The 23,662-nt window shown below is 43.3% G+C and overlaps 1 protein-coding gene across 3 annotated transcripts in view; it reads left to right on the top strand.

The window, feature by feature from the left end:
• itchb (itchy E3 ubiquitin protein ligase b) overlaps positions 1 to 22,147 on the top strand; it is a 28,468-nt gene extending 6,321 nt beyond the window's left edge. Inside the window, exons 2-24 of one of the 3 annotated variants that reach the window (XM_072696310.1) lie at positions 444 to 535; positions 709 to 850; positions 2,539 to 2,663; positions 6,593 to 6,727; positions 6,975 to 7,023; positions 7,121 to 7,302; positions 8,271 to 8,472; positions 9,173 to 9,268; positions 9,780 to 9,954; positions 11,225 to 11,291; positions 11,471 to 11,555; positions 11,741 to 11,869; positions 12,922 to 12,994; positions 13,149 to 13,220; positions 13,799 to 13,887; positions 14,584 to 14,743; positions 15,045 to 15,178; positions 15,399 to 15,539; positions 16,234 to 16,354; positions 16,656 to 16,760; positions 17,789 to 17,885; positions 18,121 to 18,193; positions 18,531 to 22,147. In XM_072696310.1, the coding sequence (XP_072552411.1) occupies positions 466 to 535; positions 709 to 850; positions 2,539 to 2,663; positions 6,593 to 6,727; positions 6,975 to 7,023; positions 7,121 to 7,302; positions 8,271 to 8,472; positions 9,173 to 9,268; positions 9,780 to 9,954; positions 11,225 to 11,291; positions 11,471 to 11,555; positions 11,741 to 11,869; positions 12,922 to 12,994; positions 13,149 to 13,220; positions 13,799 to 13,887; positions 14,584 to 14,743; positions 15,045 to 15,178; positions 15,399 to 15,539; positions 16,234 to 16,354; positions 16,656 to 16,760; positions 17,789 to 17,885; positions 18,121 to 18,193; positions 18,531 to 18,630 (2,622 nt within the window). In that variant the 5' untranslated portion in view covers positions 444 to 465 and the 3' untranslated portion in view covers positions 18,631 to 22,147. The other 2 variants (XM_072696311.1, XM_072696312.1) reach the window with 2 other exon arrangements.
• Positions 22,148 to 23,662: the final 1,515 nt, after the last annotated feature.

Here is a 23,662-nt window from a genome sequence, read left to right as displayed (position 1 = left end):
CAATGGACTTTCTAAAGATAGCCACCCCCATTGTTCAGTGTTTTCATACAACTAACAGAGAAGATCTTTAGAAGATCGGGCCTGAAAAAATGTGAGAAAGTAACCTAACGAGTGGGTTGGGTTAATTGGGTAAAAGATTTATAATAATAATAATAATAATAATAATAATGCTAACTTTACATTTGAGTGGTTACACAGCTACAGTAGCTACAATGTAGAAGTAGGAAAGCATGCGGGAAGCTTAATTAACATCTTAATTTCAGAACTGTGTAGCGATTCAGCCTTCAGGTACACACACACCTGTGTGTAAAGGTACTTGGCCTCAGTGCGTAGCCTTTAGCTTGTTTGAGTCTCTGTTTGTTCAAGCAAATTTACCACCGCGCTCTGTCGTCTGTTAATTGCTCTTTTTTGTGTGTTTGTTTGTTCGTGCTCGACTTTCCCAGGTTTTAGGCCCGGCGCTGTGCCATGGCCTGCAGCATTCCCAAGCCAGGCCCTGGCAATGGCTTCCCCATGAAGGCACAGCTACAGATCACGGGTATGGTGGCACGGTTTGTTTATTTATGCCTAAATTTCTTTGTGCAGCTGTTTGTGTTTTTACTGAACGTACTGTGAACAGTAAGGTTAAAGCCGGTTCTGCGGATGTAAGAAAAAACACTGATGTGTTTGGGTTCTAATAATCAGATCATTTCCCTCCTCCCTCAAATGCAGTGAATTCAGCCAAGCTGAGGGAGAACAAGAAAAACTGGTTCGGCCCGAATCCTTACGTGGAGGTGACCGTGGACGGCCAGTCCAAGAAAACGGAGAAGTGCAACGGCACTTACAGCCCAAAGTGGAATCAGCCACTCACTGTGTAAGTTCTTATCTATCAGAATGGATGTTTAAATTCTTGTTGTTCAGCTTTGATGACCAGCAAAAACTCGAGCTTCGAGCTCCTTTAACCCTTAGACCCATATTTCAGTTCTTCACTCTCATAAGTACACTGCTGTCAAATGTAATAGGTCCTAAAATTGAACCCTGTGGGACGCCACAAGGCAGGTTAAACCAAATGGTCACCAAATAGTAGGGATGCACCGATCCAGCCTTTTAGTTCCGATACGATACATAAACTTTGCATATCGGTTGATACCCGATACCAGTCCGATACATTGCTGAATTAATAAACCTTAAGGGATTTATTAAAGACTTAAGGCATCAGAATTTTGACTTAAACATTACTTTATATAATATAACAAATTTACACTGATATAAATGTACTAAATTGCCATGTGTCATTTATTTATTTGCACATTTAGTTCAGTCTCGCACCAACAAATAAATGTGAAAGGATCGGTTCCATGGATCGGCCTAATTATCCGATACCTGATCCAGCTAATTTTGTTAATATCAAGGTCCATATCCCATCCTAATATCGGATCGGAACATCCCTACCAAACTGTTCACGAAGGTGTCTGAATTAGGGATTAAAAGCTGAATAATAAACCTAGGGTTGAGTGGATAGAGCTTTACATGAACAGGCTTGTTTAGGCCAAACTCAGGAGAGCTTACAAGAACCTCCCTCAGGTAGCTGTTGTTTTTTTTTTGTTTTTTTTAATCCTGTTGTTTCCAGTTTGCCAGAGCTAAATCCTTCATTCCTTACATCCTCCCAACACAGCGAAAGCCTCCTGATAACAGCCTTCAGCTGAACATCTCAACCCCCTGGAAAACATAAACACTCCCCCACAATACAATCTCCAAGGCCTGAACTAATGGTCATCGTGACCCAGCTGGAACCAGAGAGAGATCTGATGTCCAAGTCTCGATTTGAGCAAACCACAGCATCTGTGGAAAGAGTAAAACCTTCTAAAATGTTAATAAAGAACGTCCTCAAGAGACCCCAGTCTCAAAAGAGGGAGCCTGTCTTCTTCGAGGTGACTGCAGAAAAAATCGAGAATGGACTTGGCAGTTAATATTAAATATTGTGGGTGCCTGTAGTAGTTAAGAACATTATAAATATGAAAAGGTCTATAATTTTTTATTAAGAAATAAGAAGAAGGACTGTGTTTTCAAGTGCTAAAGTGTTAATAATAAATATATATTGTAATAATATTCACAATTCACAGATGCAATTAATGGTAAGTAGAAAATAAACAAGATGTGAAAATAGAACAGCTTTAATTGATTGGAAACTTAAATAATCATAAATAATTAATGTATTTATTGTCTGAATGTGAAAAATTCAGGGTAAAATAATATAGACGCCACTTTATAAATTATTTTATGTAAAATGGAGCAAATAAACAATAGTGTAACACTGCAAAATATAATCCAGAAAGTCCATGAAACCACAGGCTGTCACACCTTCCTCTACACATGCTCTTATACCCAGTCTTTTTATGGCCCTTGTTATCTTTTCTTGGCCTTTAGAACTTCCAGTCGAGTCCCGAGTGGCCAGAGTGTGGATGATTTACTCTATTTATGGCTGCTATCTTCTGTGGCCGTAACTCAGCCCTGCGTGAGTGATGTCACGGAATGTGGTTTGTCACTGTGTTTCCTTCACAGGATCGTCACACCCTTCAGTAAGCTGATCTTCCGCGTGTGGAGCCACCAGACGCTGAAGTCCGACCTGCTGCTGGGCGCGGCCACTCTCGACATCAGCGAGATGCTCAAGAATAACGACATGAAGAGTAAGTAACCCGTCCCGCCTCAGGCACCTGATGCAGTGACGACAACGAGTTTTCACACACTCATAAAAGAAGAGCTCGGTCAAATATACAGGCGTTGCAAACAATTGGTGTAAGGGAGCCGCCTTGAATTTGGTCTTGCAGGGTTTGACGTGATCTCGTTACAAGAGGAGGGGAATTTGGGGAACGTCTATTAATATATATCAGATTTTATTTATTTAATACATTTTTCATATAGGTTTATCTCAATCAGTCCACAGGACTTATATATTCCAGAATTATATTTGGTTAAGGCCAAACCACATAATAGTGCAAGTGTAAGCTAACGCACACAAGACTCATTTAAACCAGACACTAGTCCTGTCACTCAAACCCCTTCAGGAGGCGGGCTGATCTCCGATGCATCTGAGACATAGGTTACAACAGTGTAAACACATCTATACAACGCTCATTCCACAACCAAAACTTCTCTCCCTTCACTCAAGACCCCTCCCACTACACAAAACACTACTCACACAAAAAACTACTCCAACTACATCCAAAACCCCTCCCACCACACCAAAAGCTTCTTCTGCTACATCAAAAGCTTCTTCTGCTACATCAAAAGCTTCTTCTGCTACACCAAAAGCTTCTTCTGCTACACCAAAAGCTTCTTCTGCTACACCAAAAGCTTCTTCTGCTACACCAAAAGCTGCTCCTGCTACACCAAAAGCTGCTCCTGCTACACCAAAAGCTTCTTCTGCTACACCGAAAGCTTCTTCTGCTACACCAAAAGCTTCTTCTGCTACACCGAAAGCTTCTTCTGCTACATCAAAAGCTTCTTCTGCTACACCAAAAGCTTCTTCTGCTACACCAAAAGCTTCTTCTGCTACACCAAAAGCTGCTCCTGCTACACCAAAAGCTTCTTCTGCTACACCGAAAGCTTCTTCTGCTACACCAAAAGCTTCTCCTACTACACCAAAAGCTTCTCCCACTACATCCCAAACTTCTTTTCCCAAATTGGGAAAAATGACATTAATTTTAGTAAGCAAACTGTAAGTTATGACCAGTGTAAATACGAAAAGCTCTTATGCTTCGATCCAGGAGTCAGTAATGAAGTGAAAATGAAAGCCTTCACTTTTAGGTAACGAGTGTTTACACCTTCATAATTAAACCTTCATTATCTGTCAGAAATGGTCAGATCTGAGGAGGATGACTCCAGTAACCAGCGCTATCCAGTGAAAGATGTCTGGACATAGTCTAACAACACATTTGAGCTAATCTTGGGGAACAACATCAACATTGTCTGAAGGACAGCAGGCCTGTTCTGAGAGCAGGGCTCATCATTACAGACTTCAGAAGTGTAGAAATGGGACACAGCGGTTCTGTTGCCTCGTATCTTATTGTGTGTGTTTGGGTTCTCGGTTCCTCCTTTAAATTCTGAAGCCATGTGACCGCAGTCTGTTTGTATGTGTGTGTGTGTGTTTGTGTGTGTGGGAGTGTGTGTGTGTGTCCATGAGAGAGTGGCTGTTTTAGTCACTGAATGGCTCTTTTGTTTGGGGAAGTGTTTGTTTTCTGCATCCTGGGAGTGCGTTCGTGTGTTTGTTGGTTTATTGTTGCCGCTGCGTCCCTTCGCCGGTTTCTGAGTGAGCGCGCTTAGTCAGCGTGTGCGTTTAAATTGTACAGCGGTTGTCCGAAACTATTTTAAGAGCGAGTCCGACGTGGAAGCCTGTGGTCTGTTACTCAGTGTTGTTGCTGCTGGGCTGTTTCTATGAGGAAGTAGGCTAGACCGTGTTACAGAGAGGAGGCCGACCCAGCTACGTCCACCAAAAGCGCCTGGATTTGGACGCCTTCACTGCCTGCACCGGATCAGCAGCCCAGGTATCCTGTTCAGTGCACACCTGTGAATGAATGGACCTGGGATTTAACTGGCTTGACTTGGTAATGATCCATTAAACCCTGATGGTAGTGAAGCCTGCACTTCACTCTTAAAGCTAAGTTACTGCCACAGTTACCATTACAAAGGGTCTTAAACCCTACAACTGAACCCTGTGGGACGCCACAGAATGCCTCAAACTACCAGGTAACTCAGAAAGGACTAATAACTGAATATCCAACCAACTGAGTTAAGATGTCCCTCCTTCCTTTGTTGCTGCAGTTCCACGACTTCCTTTCTGTTAAATATTTGGTTTACTACCACCTCCTGGGGCTTGGTTCACTGGGGCTTGGTTCCATGTCATACACATGGCAGCTGAGTGAACTCCTCCATACACAAACACACTAGCCAACAAAGCATTTGATTGGCTGATGCATTACAATGTTCAGAGAGGGGGCTGGGTGCTAGCTTTGTTAACCTTAGTTCTTCATTATTTCTATTTCTTGTATTTCTTGTGCTATCCGGTGTGGACCAGAGGAGCATGGGTTCCCCTTTTGAGGTCTTTTTTTTTCTCAATGCTTCTTCCTCCTGACCTAAGGGAGGTTTTCCTGCCATTGTCGCCATTGGCTTGCTCAGAAGAGGCTTAGGCTTGGACCCAGATGTCTGTAAAGCTGCATACCAAGGGACATTTGTTAAGCTGTTGGGTCTTTGTATATGCTGGTATGGTCTGGATAGCATAGACGAGATGAGAGGACTACTCTACTGTGAGCTGCGACTGAGGTCGGGCCGATAACACCCTAACCCAGCTGTACGAAAATCAGCTCATGGGCGTCCAAGGCTCATTGATGGAGGCTCATGGAGGCTCCACCTTACAACTTACAGGATCTGCTGCTAACGTTAGTCTCGGTACCAGATAGCCCAGGACGCCTTCAGTGACTTTGTAGAGTAGAGTCCATGCCTTGGATGGTCAGATCTGTTGTGACGATGCAAGGGCGACCTACTTAATATTATGCGGGGGGTATTAATGTTATGGCTGATTGTTGTGTATCGGGCTTTGTCACCTCCTGATACTGGTTTTCAATGCTAACGCTGAGACTCTGCTCTCCTGCCAGGGTTTGTGTATGGGTAGCAACGCTCTGTCTAGGACCAGCTCCAACAAGATCACACTTATCAGGATGTGAATGGCCTCTTTCAGTGGGTTTTTTTCCCCTCCCATATTGGAAATCTCTGCTCTAGCTGCCATAAATGCTACAGCTCTACCCATGTTCATATCCTCTAGGATCTGATGCTGATAGGCTCTAATACCCATCCCTGTTCAGATGTTTCTTTGTGGCCTCCTCAGAGTCCCTGATTGCGAGAGACAGTAGGGCGGGTCAGCCAGGTGAAAACAACATAGCTTCCTCGTTTGCTGCTCATGTTTGGATCATGGGCAGCTTTCGTCACCTTTCTGTCTGCTGGAGAGACCTGTTCTACCTCATTTCCGTGATCTGTCTCGGCTGGGAGAGCGATAAGTGCTGTTTGAACACGTTCCAACCTTTTATTACCTCTGCCCTGTTTGCTCTGTAGCTTCAGTAAAGACATAGCTATAGCTAATAGCTGTAGGTACATTTTCTCTAGATGGATATAAAGCCTTATGAAGGTTACGAGTAGATCATAGTAATACACATACAATACATTTATAAAGCTCACTTAATGACATACACTATGTTGTCAAAAGTTTACGGACACCTCCTCGTCCGGAGTTTCTCCTGAAACAAAAGTACTAATGGCACAATTGACTTCATTTTTGCTGCGGATGCAGCTTTAGTCCTCCAGGAGGGGTTTTGCTAGAGAGATTTGATTGCGTTCAGCCACCAGGTCGCATATCAATGTTGGATGATCATTGTTGGATCACAAGACTCAACAAATAACTTGGTGAGGAGTCTTCCTTAAAGGCGCCGCTGCACAGTAGAACAGTGCTCCACCACTCCAGTCTGCTAAATCTGAGTGTTCTGAGTGTAAGTATGTTGCACAGTGTCATTGCTGATGTTCTAAGGCTCTGCTTTCTCTGTTTTCCCTCCTCTTGTGTCCTCTGCAGTCTCTGAGGTGGCGCAGATGCTGCCGCTGTGTGCAGACAGAGACCAGACGGACATTGTGGGGGACCTGTCTGTGTGTCTGGACGGCATGCAGGTCGACCCGGACATGTTTGCCTCTGCTGAAGCCAATAATCAGAGTGAGTCTCATCCTCTATCTCTCTTAAATATCTTCATATTCTCTCTCACACACACAAACACACAACATTCACTCTTGGGCTGTGTGTAGTCCAGCTGACATGATACACTGTTAGATTTTAGGGCAAAATAGGTGTGACATTTTAGAAGGCTGCTGGCGTACTGGTCTAAAAGTCATGCTGGTTATAAACACAGTCTGATTAACAACGCTATCCTAAAAGTACCCTTGTGTTCTTCCTTACGGTTTAGATTTGTCGAATGGAGACACCCCGCAGCACAACGAGGATGTCACTGTCAGGTAGGTGGAGCTGGGAGCTACAGTGTGTGAACCATTCAGCTGGAGTGGTCTAAGTGCATTGGCTCAGTGCGTGTGTGTGTGTGTGTGTGTTTCTCAGGAGGAGCAGGGAGGGATCTCCGACGGTGACGGACGCTCAAGAGCGACTCTCTGCCCCTAATGGGCGAGCTGTGAATGGGACAGGGTCTCCCTCTGCGTCAGTGAGGGGCTCGCGACCCCTGAGGCCTCCAAGACCATCTAGACCCCCACCACCTACTCCACGCAGACCACTCTCTTCTCCAGGTCAGGATCTGAACATCATGATGCTGACTTACACTTCAATATAATAAAAATATTATTATTATTTCTAAAAATAGAAATGATAATAAATGAGATTGGATTCTGAAGTTTAGTCTGCGATGATCAATCAGGCTTAAAAACAGGCTGGAATAGCAGTGCACACCTGGCTTAAGAAACCTTAAGCCTTAAACCTTAGGCCAACCCTCCTTTACACTTTAATTGCTCTTAAACTCAAAAATATATATTTATTTATTTATTATTCTTTTATATTAGGTATTCAGTACTATTCAGTAACTACTATTCATTACTCTATTACACTCATCTGTAAGCTATGCAGTTAGGGCTCAACGCAGATACGCAAACCCAAATGCCAACACTCCGCAAATGCACTCAGGAGGACTATAGGAGAGCACACCAGCAGTACAAGACAACTTGGCAGTCGCCATAGCGCCCCTTGTGGCGACGCTTAGACGGCAGCTTGCAGTTGCGTTGCCTTATGAAATGTCATGAGGCGTTCGCATTCTTGCATCACCTGCGCTCACATACGCACATATATATGAAACAGGGCGTCTGACTGGACCCTAAGACAATTGAAGGTGTGATATGAAGGGGTTCAATGTGTTTCTCAGGCAGCAGTGCCAGTTAGTTTACAGATCAATAAAACAAATCCTAATTTCTTTCTGTACAACTAGCATATCGCTGCTGTCCAATGAAAAACATGGATCTCCATTTCGTCCGTTTTTAGTTTCCCCCATGGTTCGAACCCTCTAGCTGCTTCTGGACACTGTGTAAATACGACTGGATGAACAGACCTCTGGAGCTCTAACCGCTGAGCCATCGCTGCACCATATACAACATACACATCGTTGAAAGATCCACAGTATAGGAGTTCTGAAAGGGGGTGCTGCTGCCGTTTTCTGCCATTGGTTTCAATGGTTTTCTGTGTTGAATTATCTCTCTGATTCCCCCAGCATGCACCTCTAACGGATCGGTGCCTGACGGCAGTGACTCTGCACTTGCGGAGACGCCCGTGCGGAACCCTATTGCCACTACAGCAGCAACAGCTCCTGACTCCACCCCAGCAGTCAGCCTCGAACAACCGCCACGGCCAGCCCTCGCGGTCACCCCTGCACCCAACAGGATGCCCATGGCCACAGGCCCACTGCCCCCAGGGTAACACACACACACACACTCACTCACTCACTCAATTCCTGAGTAAATATTACCCCCTCCTCTAAAACATGGATGAATAACTTCCCAAAAGTACTGGATGGAGCACCACCATAATTCCAGAGAATTCCACTGTTCTTCCACTGCTCCACAGCTCAGTGCTGGGGGGCTTTATACCCCTCTAGCCCACGCCTGGCATTAGGAATTAGGTTCATGTTTATCTGCTCCAGAAAGTCCTATTCTGTTGGCAGTACTTCTCTACAGGGACTGGACAAGCTGTTTGTCTGTATTTGCACATGTGTGTCAGCAATGGGTGCAGCTTCAAGTAGCTGAAGAATGCATTCATTAGATTGGGTGTCCACAAACCTTTGGACACATGGTGTAAACCAGCCTCTCTCACAGTTCCACACATGGTTTAGGTAATGAAAGGCTTGGGTTAAGAGATGAATAGGCTGGAGCAGGGAAAGCTCTACGCTGTGGGCAGGTCTCGGGTCGGTTACTGTCAGTAAGGTCAGCGTAAATGAGAGAGGACTCTGATCCTAAATTAGCACTCCCGCTCCGAGACGCTTCATGAATATAGGTCCCAGGCGTCCAGACAGCATTGATGAATGGCTGCGGTGTGTAGGTAATAGCTGCTTGTAGTTAACAGCTGGGGCTGGACTGGGTCGTATTAACTGGAATATGTATGACTGTGTGTGTCCAGGTGGGAACAGCGAGTCGACCAGAATGGCCGAATGTATTTTGTGGACCATGTGGAGAAGAGGACAACGTGGGAAAGACCAGAGCCTCTGCCTGCAGGGTAAATCTCACTGCACACACGCCATTGGACGTCCCTAGTTTTTTATTATGATCATTGTTATTATTTTTATTATTATTATTATTATAAGCAGGAGTGATTGTTTGAGGTGTGTGTGTGTGTGTGTGTGTGTGTGTGTGTGTGTTAAATGCTCTCCCCATCTGGTCCATGTGGACTGAACCTCACAAAGCCTCATGGGAGGGTGCAGGTAGATAACACCGCCTCACACAAAAAGATTGTTATTTTTATTTATTTGATAATTAGATAATTGTATCCAGCCTAAAGAAATTATGTATTAAATGATTATTATTATTATAAAAATTGTCTGAATAAAGACCTGCACCAGCTCTTCTCTGGGTTTGGCTCTTTATGTCCCGTTGGTTTAGAGAGAGTCTTATTTTTAAGACGCCCTGGAGTTCAGTGAGTTCAGTGTCCGTGTTCCTTCACGTCAGAGTTGTGCACCCCTAACTAGCCTCGTAACCGTCATGCCTGCTGTCTGTGCATCTGTTTCTAGCTGGGAGCGAAGAGTGGACCCTCTGGGGCGGGTTTACTTTGTGGATCACATGACCAGAACCACCACATGGCAGCGGCCCACCGTGGAGACGGTGCGCAACTACGAGCAGTGGCAGCACCAGCGCAGTCAGCTGGAGGGGGCCATGCACCAATTCAACCGCCGCTTTATTGTTGGGGTGAGAACCGCCTGACACACACACACACACACACACACACACACACACACACACACACCATCTCACATACAAAAGCATCACAAGGGTTGCAAATAATGATCAGCTATGCTTTTAATAACTCATTGATTATCTATGATCGACATGTCAGTTTCCTGTTTATTGAGCATTAGTTATCACTTAGTAATTGATTAATTAGTGAATAGTAATTGATACTGAATCATTTATAGTACTGTAGATACTAAATCATTTATAATAGATACGGAATCATTTTTAGTAGATACTAAATCATTTATTGGAGTTACTGAATCATTTATAGTAGATACTAAATCATTTATAATTGATACGGAATCATTTATAGTAGATACTAAATCATTTATAATTGATACTGAATCATTAATTAGAGTTACTGAATTATTCATTGTAGTTACTCAATCATTAATTGGAGTTACTGATATTTTTGTAATAGTTACTGAATCATTTATAATATATACTGAATCTTTTGTAAGAAATACTGAATCTTTTGTAAAAGATACTGAATCATTTATAATATATGCTGAATAATTTATAATATATACTGAATCTTTTGTAAAAGATACTGAATCATTTATAATATATACTGAATCTTTTGTAAGAAATACTGAATCTTTTGTAAAAGATACTGAATCATTTATAATAGATACTGAATCTTTTGTAAAAGATACTGAATCATTTATAATAGATACTGAATCTTTTGTAAGAAATACTGAATCTTTTGTAAAAGATACTGAATCATTTATAATAGATACTGAATCATTTATAATAGATATTGAAACATTTATAATCGATACTGAATCATTTATAGTTGATACTGAATCATTTGTAATAGGTACTAAATCATTCATAATATATACTGAATATTTTTGGTAATAGATACTGAATCATTAATGGTAGACAGATTCAAATGTAAGTCACTCTGGATAAAAGTGTTCATGTAATTTGGATCCTTTAATGTAAACCAGGGGATCCAAAGCCCAGAGTCTAGCAGAGTTTGCTGGTTTTACCTGCTCTACTTTAAACACACCGATTAAAGTGAGGTGAGTTCAGTCAGGTGTGCTTAAGCAGGACAAGCACCAAACTGTGCAGGTATCAAGCCCTGCAGGGCCAGAGTTCCCCACCCCTGATGTAGACACACCCTCCCACACGCTAATGCTTCACTACACGCCTCACAGACGTTAGAAGTGCATTAGAAACTGTAGTAATTTGATTCTGTTTGTTTGCTTTGAAATTACAGGAGCAACAAGCTGCTCCCACTCAGAATAAGGAGTTTGACCCGCTGGGCCCACTGCCACATGGATGGGGTATTTATAAATAAAACACATCCTAAATCCTAAAACTTAATGCTCTAATCTTAGAGTCTAAGTTTAAGCGGTTGCTGTAAGGATAAGCTGTGAATGATGGTCTCTTATTCACGATTTTCTGTCCTTTTCCCTTTACCCCTCCTTTGTTCTCTCCTTTCCATTCTTGCCCAATATCCCAGAGAAGAGAACAGACGCCAACGGCAGAGTGTATTTTGTGCACCACCCTACTCGCTGCACACAGTGGGAGGATCCTCGCACTCAAGGGTCAGATGTTTATATTTAATTATATAAGTGGAGCAAATGTAAATGATCTAATCCTGTTTTATGCACATCATGTTCGCTAAAAATGAATTAACTTTGACATGGAGTTTAGTCTATAGTGTACTGATTACATAGTGTGCCTAAATTAATTAATTAATTAAGTAATTAATTTTTTTGCCGCCCTGCAGGCTGATGAATGAGAAGCCGTTGCCGGAGGGCTGGGAGATGAGGTTCACTGTGGATGGGATCCCATACTTTGTGGATCACAACAGGAAGACCACCACCTATATCGACCCGCGAACAGGAAAGTCATCACTGTGAGTCCCAACAATGCTTTTACACACACTTGGAGCTATATATATATATATATATATATATATATAAACCTAATGCTGGTTACGACTCTGGGTGGCCTCTGCTGGTTGTTAGTGGGATAGGTATGCCTAGCAGGTGGGAGGTGTAGTGTAGTGCACTTGGGGTAGATGGAGACCCGCTTGCTCAGATCCAGGGTCGACTCCCAGGAGAGATGCGAGACCTTGGCTCTTAGGATGGAGCTTGGGTTTATGTAATATTGACCAACTGATCGTCTTAAATTTCGGTCTTAATCTCTTCAGGAGAGGCTGTGTTTCTCTCTCTCTTGTCCCTGTTGTAGAGCCTGAAGACCCTAGATTATATGTTGTGGTTTCTCTCTGTTTATAGAATGAGAGTGAGAGATAAGGAGAGATAGGTGTTGGCGCGAGCCTACAGTTTAGACCAGCAGCAGCGTCACTGGCAGACATTCTCTCAGAAATGTTCTGCCTATTGCCAGTTTGTGCTGCTGTTGTCATTTACTCCAGCTGAGTCATCCCAACGTTTATCCTGGAATGCATTTAGCCCCAAGAGAGAGACACAAACTCGCACACATTAGGCTCGGTTATTACTTTCCGTCGACTCAGGTTATGTGCACTGTCCCTGTGTACAGTAAAAGCAATTCCATCAAACAGATACTGCTTCTCCAGTGTCATCACTCACATAGCAAGAAGAACCGGTTTGTGGAGGTTTTCGGAGGGGTGGAGATGTTTGCCTTTGTCTTTTTATGAGTCAGCGGCAAAGAATTAGTCCACTCACACTGGATGGACTGTTTGTTTTTGAGCGCCCGGATCCGTTCAGATGGTCTGTAGTTTCAGGGAAACTGGAAACACGTCGTCACGTTGAGACTTTTAAACCTCTGAAGGCTCCCTAAATAAGCCATGACATGCCATAACAGCTGTGATGTAGCCAGGGAAGCCTGTGCTAGGGGTTAGGTGGGGTTTGGGAAGCATTGAGATATGTGGGTCTAATCCTGCAGGACTATAACATCCTTTTTTCCCCCTCTTGTTCCTTTTCTCAGTGAAAACGGCCCTCAGATCACATACGTGCGAGACTTCAAAGCCAAAGTGCAGTACTTCAGGTTCTGGTGTCAGGTGTGTGACCCCTCCTTTTATGTTGTTTCTCTGACCATTACGAGCAGAGTCGTGAGTTTACCTCCTCTTGTGTCCTGTTAGACATTTTTCTTCACTTCAAATTCTTTAAATGCTTTTTTTTATCTTAAATTTAAGGCTGTTTTTTCTCTCATAGCAATTAGCTTTGCCACAGCACATCAAGATCAATGTGAGTCGTAAAACGCTGTTCGAGGACTCCTTCCAGCAGGTGAGCTCAAAGATCAACATCCAGCTGGCTTTTAACTGGATTACTGATCAGTGTGACTCCCGTTCCCAAGTCTAAACTTAAAACCTGGTCTTTCTGGACTTGACTTCGATCACATTAACCTGCTAAGATAATGATGAGCTTGTTGTATAGTGGTTGGTGTGGCGCAATAGATAACACCACCACCTACCATTGCGTTACAACAACACCATGTGGGAGACCAGGGTTCGATTCCTGGTCTGGGTGACTATGCTGCGCTACACCAATAAGAGTCCCTGGGCAAGACTCCTAACACTACATTGGCCCACCTCTGTAATACGAGTAACCTTGTAAGTCGCTCTGGATAAGAGCGTCTGCTAAATGCCATAAATGTAAATGTAAATGTTGTTTAATTGTAAGCGTGAGCCGGTTAATAAGGAGTGTATGCTGAAGATGAAGTGAGCATCAGAGCATCTGATTGTAGGACGTTCCTAATATTGTGTGCTATCTGTATTTGTAATTTCAGCTACGTGTTTGAGTTGACTGGTCTGTGTGGTTATATTGACAGAATAAAATCATTATTTTCTGCTTTTTTTAAACAGATAATGAGCTTCAACGCCCAAGACCTTCGTCGAAGATTGTGGATCATCTTCCCCGGGGAGGAGGGACTCGACTATGGTGGTGTAGCAAGGTAACCCCTCCATAAGAAAGAGTGAAACGCCTCCTCTTCGATTATTTAGCCCTGTTTCTCTCTCTCTCTCTCTCTCTCTCTCTCTCACACACACACACACACACACACACACACACTCACAGCCATATATTTCATAATGATTATTATAAATGCATAAACACCACAAATCAGTAAGTCCTTGTAAAACCCTGTACACAGGCCCACTCTTCAGTTTTTCACCCTTGTAATTTTAGTACTGTCATAATTAAGAGTTAGTCAGTTTCATAGACCCCTGTGGGACTCCACAAGTACAGTATTTTTTCATTATAATTAATGATACAACATTTAACCTAGGATTCAATAACCTAGCCTAAGGTTAAACAATTTAGTATTACATGATAAGCCGGAAACTGTAGACCTGCAACAAGAATGTGAGTGTATTACCCACAGCTGCCCTCTGTAGGTGACACTGATCTTTTTTTTCAATCAATTAAAAACACAAATGAATACACAAATTTGACTGATTTGCACAAGAATAAACATAGGCAGTAAATCCACTACTTTTACAGTACTTTCCCCCCAAAAAATTAAGGCATACTTTATTAAATTTATATTTGCGTTTTTATTATTGAGCTGTTCCAGCTATCAGATGCTTCACACTGTGCTTTTAGTTTGTAAAGTGTGATCTATTGAACTGAGCATGTCTGTGTCCATTAGAGAGTGGTTCTTCCTGCTGTCCCATGAGGTGCTAAACCCCATGTACTGCCTGTTTGAGTACGCTGGAAAGGATAACTACTGCCTGCAGATTAATCCAGCCTCCTACATCAACCCAGACCATCTCAAATACTTCCGATTCATTGGACGCTTCATTGCTATGGTAACTCTCATTCACTCCATGCACTTTGTCATTCCATGACTTTATTGGACTGCTGGGCTTAGGAGGATTTCATAAGGTTTAATGATGAATAGATGAATAATATGCTCTATTCTGTAATGAAAGAACAGCAGAGCTCCAAACCTGCTGTTAGAGCTGGGTCCAAAAGTGGGGCCAACTCCATATTAATGCCTATGGTATTAATGCTCCTGTAGGTGTAATGTGGTCATTGTCTGAGCTCTTTAGTCACAAATGCTGTTTGATCCTTTTTTCATTTCTCCTGTATCTTCTCCTATGTCCTCAGGCCTTGTTCCACGGGAAGTTCATTGACACTGGCTTCTCGCTGCCTTTCTATAAGCGCATCCTCAACAAACCATTGGCACTTAAAGATCTGGAGTCCATCGACCCGGAGTTCTACAACTCTCTCATCTGGATCAAGTGAGTTCCACTGCTTTGGCCTGAGAGCAGTTAAAGCGTCACACGCCCACAACAGGTCGCGAGCAACCACACGTTAGCTATAGCGGATAAGCTGACCTTGAACACACTAACAGTGCCCGGTAGATAGATTCATTGTTGATGATTGTGTGTGTGTGTGTGTGTGTGTGTGTGTGTGTGTCTGTGTGTGCTCATATGTGTGTGTGTGTGTGTGTTCACACAGAGAAAATAACATAGAGGAGTGTGGTCTAGAGATGTTCTTCTCTGTGGATAAGGAGATTCTGGGGGAGATCACCACTCACGAGCTGAAACCAGAAGGAGGTGACATTCAGGTCACAGAGGAGAACAAAGAGGAGTATATCAGGTAAGTCCATGTGCACACACAAGGACTGTGCGTTGCCAGAAACCTGGAGATATGATGGGTATCGTGAACAATTGGAACAGCAATTTCCCAACTCACACGTAATATCCCCAACACCAGTGAGCGGGGACTAGCGCATGCCTCCTCTTCCTCCTACTGCGTGCACAGTCAAGGCGCTCATTTTTAGGCCTGGAGGGAAGTAAAGCATACCTGGCTCCAACGCACCATCCCGCAGACGCCAGTGACTGCCAGCACTGCAGCGAAGTGATGTGGGGGGAGAGCAAGGCCTATTGCGCTCTCTCTGGACCTCTGCTGCCGGTGGCTAGCAGCATGACCGGGATTCGAACCAGCAATCCTCTGATCATAGTGACAATACCTTGAAACCCCTCTAGTCCATGCCTGGCATTGGGTGGTATGGTGCCCATAGATTCATGTGAATCTGCTCTAGAGAGTCCTATTCTATTGGCTGTACATCTCTGCAGGTACTAGACTTAGCTGTGTGTGTGCGCGCATTTGCACATCTGTGTCAGCAATGGGTGCAGCTTAAGTAGCAGAAGAATGCATTTATTAGAAGGGGTGTCCACAAACTTATGGACATATGGTGTGTCACTATTGTCACTATTACTAATCCCCCGAGTGACTGTATGTGAATAGAGAGGCTTCAGCTGTTCAGTTCTTTTGTGTGTCTCCTCTGCAGACTGGTGGCTGAGTGGAGGCTGTCTCGTGGGGTGGAGGAGCAGACGCAGGCCTTCTTTGAGGGCTTCAACGAGGTCCTACCTCAGCAGTACCTGCAGTATTTCGATGCCAAAGAGCTTGAGGTACTCCACCGTAGAACAGGCTGATCAGTGGCCTTTGTAGAACTCTACAGTCTCTCCCCACTCTGCTCTATGAGTCAGTGGGTGCAGCTTCGTGTGTGTGTGATGATTAATGACGGTGCAGACGGTGTTTGGAGAGAATAAGTGTGGGCACTCTTAAAGAGTTGGTCAGTACACGTAATTAGCCTTGGGACAAAGATGTACGCAGCAGTTTGAGTAGCACACTCATTCAGGGGGACACGTGCAGCTTCTCAGCTCTGTTATAAGCGGCCATTTGATCCAGGCTCTCCGTGTTCTGCTGTAGGTGTTGCTGTGTGGAATGCAGGAGATTGACCTGGCCGACTGGCAGAGAAACACGATCTACAGACACTACGCTCGGGGCAGCAAGCAGATCGTCTGGTTCTGGCAGGTATGTTACCACGCCACGCTTATTTTTCCAGCTCTACTTCTACTTCTAGTTCTGTAATCCCAGGCTGTATCCAGCTATTTCTCTGCAGACTCCGTTATTAGCCTCCTCCTTTCACCCTGTTGGTTCTTCAATGCTCAGGACCCCACAGAACTGACCACCACAGAGCAGGCTATAGTATGTGGGTGATGGGTCAGCATTCTCAGCACTGCAGTGACACCGACTGACATGGTGGTGGAGAGTGTGTTAGTAGTGTGTGTTGCGCTGGTGGTACGAGTGGATCAGATACAGCAGTGCTGCTGGAGTGCTTGAACACTCCAAAGGTCCACCAACCAGAAATATTCAGCCTGTGGGCAGCGTCCTGTAGGCACTGATGAAGGTCTAGAGGATGACCAAAGTCTCTGATTTTACATCTACAAGGTGGACCAATTAGGTAGGACGAGTGTCTAATAGAGAGTGGACAGACAGACACAGGGTTTAAACACTCCAGCAGCACTGCTGCGTCCGATCCACTTGTACCACCAGCCCAACACACACTACTAACACACTCGCCACCACCACCAGCAGCATGTCAGTCAGTGTCACCACAGTGCTGAGAATGCTGACCTACCACCCAAACACTACCTACTTGCTCTGTGGTGGTCAGTCCTGTGGGGTCCTGAGCATTGAAGAACAAACAGGGTGAGAGGAGGAGGCTGATAACGGAGTCTGCAGAGGAACAGATGAATGCAGTCTGGAACGATAAAACTACACTGTGCTCCTATATGGTCTGGAAAAGGAAGGAGGACAGACAGATAGATAAATAGGCCAAAAAGAAACATGACACTTGACAGATTGATCATTTACTCAAATTATTTTGATACTCAATATCAGCTCTCAAAAACAAGGCTCAGAGATCATTTTAAGACGACAGAAGTAAACAAATAACCGTGAGTGTGAGTAGTGTAAAAGAGAACAGACCTGAAAGGGTTAACCCCCCCCCATTAGCACATACACTAACCTCTACCTGCTTCTTTCTGCATGTGCTGTAGTTGGTCAAGGAGATGGACAACGAGAAGCGCATGCGTCTGCTGCAGTTCGTCACTGGGACGTGTCGTCTGCCCGTGGGAGGTTTCGCCGACCTCATGGGTAAGACACCGCACTGTACTACCATACCTGCTGCTCCTCTTCCGTTGAGAGTGCAGACTGGGGAACCTTTTATAGTGGTATAGGTATCGCACCTAGAGACCGTCCTACAACCTACCTTCATTCTTCATTCTTATGTACGTCTGTATGTCTATCTATGTACGGCTCGTTTGTAGTGTGTAGTACTCTACTTTATAATATACACCACAGGAAACTACAGCTGTGCGTGTCTTTATAGGGAGCAATGGCCCACAGAAGTTCTGCGTTGAGAAAACTGGAAAGGAGAACTGGCTGCCCAGGAGCCACACCTGGTGAGTGCATTCAGTCTCACCTCCAACGCCTTCGATTCCCACTGTCTCACTCAGGCCGCCCATTCACATCCACATAATCTAATCCACTAATAGCAGAGGCACTCAGCTCCCTGCTCCCAGTGCACCCGGGTAAGGCCTGTAGCACTCTGTGGGGCGTGAATTACAGGTTATAATGGATTGTGAAAGATCTTCTATATAAAATTACAAGCCAAACTGCATGTGCATTTGCACATCTATGTCAGCAATGGGTACAACTGAATGTATTAGTGACACCCGGCCCGACCTGTGCATGTCGGACTGTACCTCACATCACTGCTCTCCTTTCTCCTGACTGCAGTTTCAACCGGCTGGACCTGCCGCCCTATAAAAGCTACGAGCAGCTGAAGGAGAAGCTGCTGTTCGCCATCGAGGAGACAGAGGGCTTCGGCCAGGAGTGAGCCGCTGACCTTTTCCCAGCCAGGGGATGGACAGGCAGGAACAAACGCCTTATGGGAGATTATATGTATATACACACACTGGATACAATGCCACGATGCAGCACTGTGTGTGTATGTGTGTGTGTGTGTTTGTGTGTATGTGGTGCAAGGTCCCCCCATGCCTTGGCAGTCTGGCACACAGGTGAGCAGAGAAGCACTTGGGGATTGTCCAGTCTGAATCTCGACCACTGTTCTAGATCAGTGCTTTTTAACCCATTTTATTACACAGAGCTCAAACCCAATACACAGTGCTGTACAGAGGTTCTAGGCCCCTCAGAGTAGGTGAGATCTTGTGAGCTAGTCTGAAGAACAGAGCTCGGTTCCTCCAGGTTTCTGCTGGACGCCCCCCAGTCCAGCCAGCACAGCGTGGAGGATGTGTTAAACTCCAGCAGCAGCAGCAGCAGCAGCAGCTCACCTGATTCACCATCATTAAGCCCTGATTTACCACCAAACCATTTTACTCCAGCTTGCTGTTTTAATTCTAATTAGACGTTACGTTTATAAAGTGCTCTCCGTTGTAAGGGACCGCTATAACCTTGTGATCCCCCCGAGCAGTTTTCCAGCCACTGATGTAGATCATAATGCATCTGGAAACTGCGCCAGTGCTGAGCTCGCTGTGTGAGGGTCTGCCGAGTTCATTGAGGTGGGCACCACGCTATAACACAGTGGTTCTTACCGACCCCTAGTTGGTCTTCATTTGTTCTCTATCCTTGGGGGGGGGCGGGGGTGTTGAGACCCACTGCTGTAAAGGTGTGCTGGACACCTAAGGGTAGACAAACGTGCGCTCTGAGGGGTCGGGGCGTTCCTTCTTGTAGCAAATATAATGTTCTTGAATGGGTTTAGAACCACATTCAAGAGCAGCCTGCCCCCAGTTTACGTAACCCCAGGCCTTGCAGCACTTTCGTTGGTCACTTCTGACGTTCGAGGTCTTTAAAGGAATGCTCATTTTTTAACTCACTACACCAATAGAAGCCAGTGGACAGATGCTGAAGCCAGTGCTCATACCTACTGGCTGAATGACCTTCCCAATGGCTTAAGCGAACCAGCCCAATTGTAATTGTAGCCATTTGTAATGGACAGACACTAATAGGCACTACGCAGCAGGTAGATTAGACCTTCACAGTTCCTTTAAAGTCTGAGAAACGTCCCCAGTAAATATGGCCCGCCGTCTTAGACCTGAAAGACCACCAGCAGAACAAGTCTTAACTCAGGATCTCTCTAATGCTGTTTATTTCTCCTGGTAGAAATTCTGATATTAAGTAAGACATGTTTACTGGTAATATCAGCTCTACAGACCTGATATTAAAACATCTGCATATTCCTAATGTAATTCTGAGTAGTCATATGTTTAGTTATACCATTAATGTGCATGTGATTAATTTCTAAAATCTGTTATTACTTTTTCTATTGATTTTTACTAGTAAAACAGCATCTTCAAGATATCTACAATTATTTTTTTTTACCAGTAGAAACTGTAAATCCAGAAATCTGCTCTGAAAGTCTGACTAGTAAAAATTCTAGTTTGTCAGAATTACAGTAAATTTCTGGAATTAAATTTAATTTTAAATTTAAAAAAATAATAATTTAAAATCTACTGGTAATTAAAAAAAAAAAAACAGATGCTGTCGGACAACATTTTTGACATAATGTGAATTTGACCAAAATTGACCAATAGAAATGCTCTTACATGACTTATATATAAAATATAATAATAAAATATTTCTACATTGACTTCCATTAAAAGTTAACAAGCTTTTTTTCTTCTTCTGTGAAGCTGCCATTTGTGAGGTTCAAGGTTTTTGTCCGACAGCGACGATATTCATTTAGTTTTAGTAATAAATTCAAATTACTCTTCAGAGATCTGTAGATCTAATCTTACATGCTGAAATTAGAAATTACAACTGGGAAATATTGCATTACAGAGATCTGAGTCCTGGCTCAGGTCACTGCTGTCGTCTTAGGCTAGGCACAGCTTGCCAGAACTGAGGCCTGTATTACGTGTGCGTTACATGTTTCACCAGGCTGAGCCTAAAACACAAGCCCAGCTCTCTGACCACCCTGACGCCACACCACCACATACCGATTGCCTTCTCCAGTGTGACCAGCACAACCCCGAGACCCCCGGCCCACTATTTATTGCAGGTATGAGTGAGTGAGACGACTGTCTGTGTTCCTAACGCCCCCTAGTTTTATAGGGGGGTATATTTTGAAGCTTTTTTTTTTTGTATGTTCTGGAGCAAGGCCTTTGTATCCAGGGTATTGCCTTTCAATGCCTCTCAGCCTGTTTGAGGTGACAGTAGTCTGTACCACTGGGGGGTGCTGAGGAGCTCTGAACATGTGTAGCATTTGCAAAGCTTGACATTTGAAAGGAGCGCTTCAGGTTTTCTCAGCCTAATCTCTGTTTGTCAGCGTCCTGACGGTCGTTTTGATGGCTTTTACTGGGATTCGAAAAGAACAGAAAACAAGCTGAGGCTCATATGGGTAATTAAAGAAGCTAATAGGCACTTGATGCGTTTTGCATGTGTATTATTCATGCATAATTATGTCGGAAATTAGAAATGAATAAAGCGAAAATGCAGATATTGATTATTTATGAGCACCTCGTGTTCTACAGAAGTGCATATTTTGCCTAAACGTCTGCTGACCGACTCTGGGAACTGCCCAGCAGCCTCCCTGTTGGGTTTTGGGTCTTTTTTTAAGTCTGTGTCTCGTCTGTTCTTTGCTAAGCCCAGGAAAAGGTGCTGACGTTCCAGTCTGTGGTGAACAGCCGTACTTTAGAGATGCGTTACGTTGCAATTAGGTTGGAAACACTTGACTATTCTTTTGAAATGTAAAGGAAACCTGATTCAGATCAGCTCTCAGAAACACTTCAGGCTCTTTGATGCTCAGCCTGTTTAGTTCCCGTAACCCACAATGTGTGTTCATGATATTTTTCCGTACAGATGAAAGATAATCACAGATGAACTTTATGAAAAACTTTAAGATTAAGGTGTGTATTCTTTTATTTCCATTTTTACTTTTCCTCTTAAGTTTGGTAATTCCGGTTCTCCAGCTTTACCTTAAACTGTCACAGGCTGAACACTAACAGCACTCGACCTCTCTGTGCGTTCTGGAAGATAGCTGACTTTGCCTTCATATATCCCTGAAGTTGAGATCCCTGGGCAGATCCGGTGTCTGTTAAATCATGTTAATGATATAAAATAGATTTCTGTTTATTTTCTCTTCATATTCGATCAAACCTTTATATTAAACATCTGAACTGCCCCCCCCTCCTGTTTATCAGCTGAATGTCGTACATTGTGTGAATACTTGATAGCTCTCTTCTCTGTGAAAAGATAATGAGGATTTTAGTATTTGAGGACAGACGGCTTGTTTTGAGGCCGTTCCTGAGATTCTGCACAATTGTTGGTTGATTTCCTGATTTATATGTACAGTAAATTGTCTATAATAAAAATAAAGAAATTAATAAAAAAAAAAAGGTTGAATAAATAATTACACGGGTGAAATGTATTTGTCGAAGGTTGTGAAGGAACAACGAAGCCGTTACAGCACCTTTCGGCTCCAGGTTGTATCTTTTGTAGCATCACGATCTTCTCAACTTGCACGGGTACCCAGAAAGGAGGTCTGCAGACACTCACCTGGCCTACACACACACACACACACACACACACACACACAGAGTCTGTTAGTTCTGAGCATTAACCAAAGCATTCGGCCGAGAGAGTGAGATTTTCTTTGATGTAAAATACCTGCTTCTGCATCTGCAGGTTCAGGCCGGAGCGCCGCCCCTGTTTCCGAACACGTGGACGTTCTCGCTCCTGTAGCAGCAGCTCTCAGAAATGTTGGGAATGTTTCAAACCAAACAGTCCATCATTATTATTCCTGAATATGGAGAAAATGTGTTTTTCATTTCCAACCAGCCTGATTTCTCTTTTTAATTTCTAATTAAATTCTTAAACTATTTAAATTCTTTAAATTAATTAATACTCAGCAATAATAAAAATAATAAATAATAACAGCTTTATTTAATCAAAAAGGACCAATCTGAACTACGTGGGGCAGCTGCTGTTCGTCTTGCCGTGGTGCAAAAACCCGAATGTCCATTTGATAGTTTTTTTACTTCTTTATACTGTGTCCAGATTTGGTGGTGAATGGACCAATAGAAATGCTCCAGTGCTACACTGACTTCCACTGAAATTGTTTTTCCTTGTGTAAAAATGAAGGAAAATGAAGGTTTTGTATGCAACAGTTATATATATTTATATGTAGGTAAGTGTGTGTGTGTGTGTATGTATGTATATCACTGGAAAAAATAGTATATTAGGGCTGCTTATATTGCAATGTTAAAACATTTATTATATACAAGGAAGTCTTAATATTCAACATGATATTTATAATGCAGTCTGTGTGCAGGATTGGAGTAAAATAAGCAATATTGGTCAGATCTGTCATGAAAAATGAGAACAGTGTGAATTTTAACGTTTTTAATTATTAAATGTGACATTACACAAGACATCTGCACATCCTGCCATGTGACTGTTGTGCATGTGTGAAGATGCTGAAATGATGCACTGTGGAGCCCTAATATACATTAGACCACCCTACCTGATCAGTTTCTCAGATTTTACTGTTTCTAGGCAGTGTTTTTAAGGGAAATGAACATTTGTGTTGTATTTCAGAAACCATGGATAACATTTCCCCTAAATTCCAAATATTTAAAAATATTTACTATTTAGAGCATTTATTTATTTGCAGAAATGAAAATGCTCAAAAACAGCTGCTCAAATAATGCAAAGAAATGATTATAATAATTATAATGCAAAGATGTGTGTCTCTATCTAGGTGTGTATATATATATATATATATATATATATATATATATATGTGTGTGTGTGTGTGTGTGTGTGTGTGTGTATATATATATATATATATATAGGTTTCGGGGGGGGGGGGGGGGGGGGGGGTTGTATGTATGTATGTGTATTTGTTTTTT

The sequence above is a fragment of the Salminus brasiliensis genome, chromosome 14, assembly GCF_030463535.1.
Source record: "Salminus brasiliensis chromosome 14, fSalBra1.hap2, whole genome shotgun sequence".
Classification (NCBI taxonomy): Eukaryota; Metazoa; Chordata; class Actinopteri; order Characiformes; family Bryconidae; genus Salminus; species Salminus brasiliensis.
The sequence above is the reverse complement of the archived record's forward strand: the minus strand, read 5'-3'. Positions and strand labels throughout refer to the sequence as shown.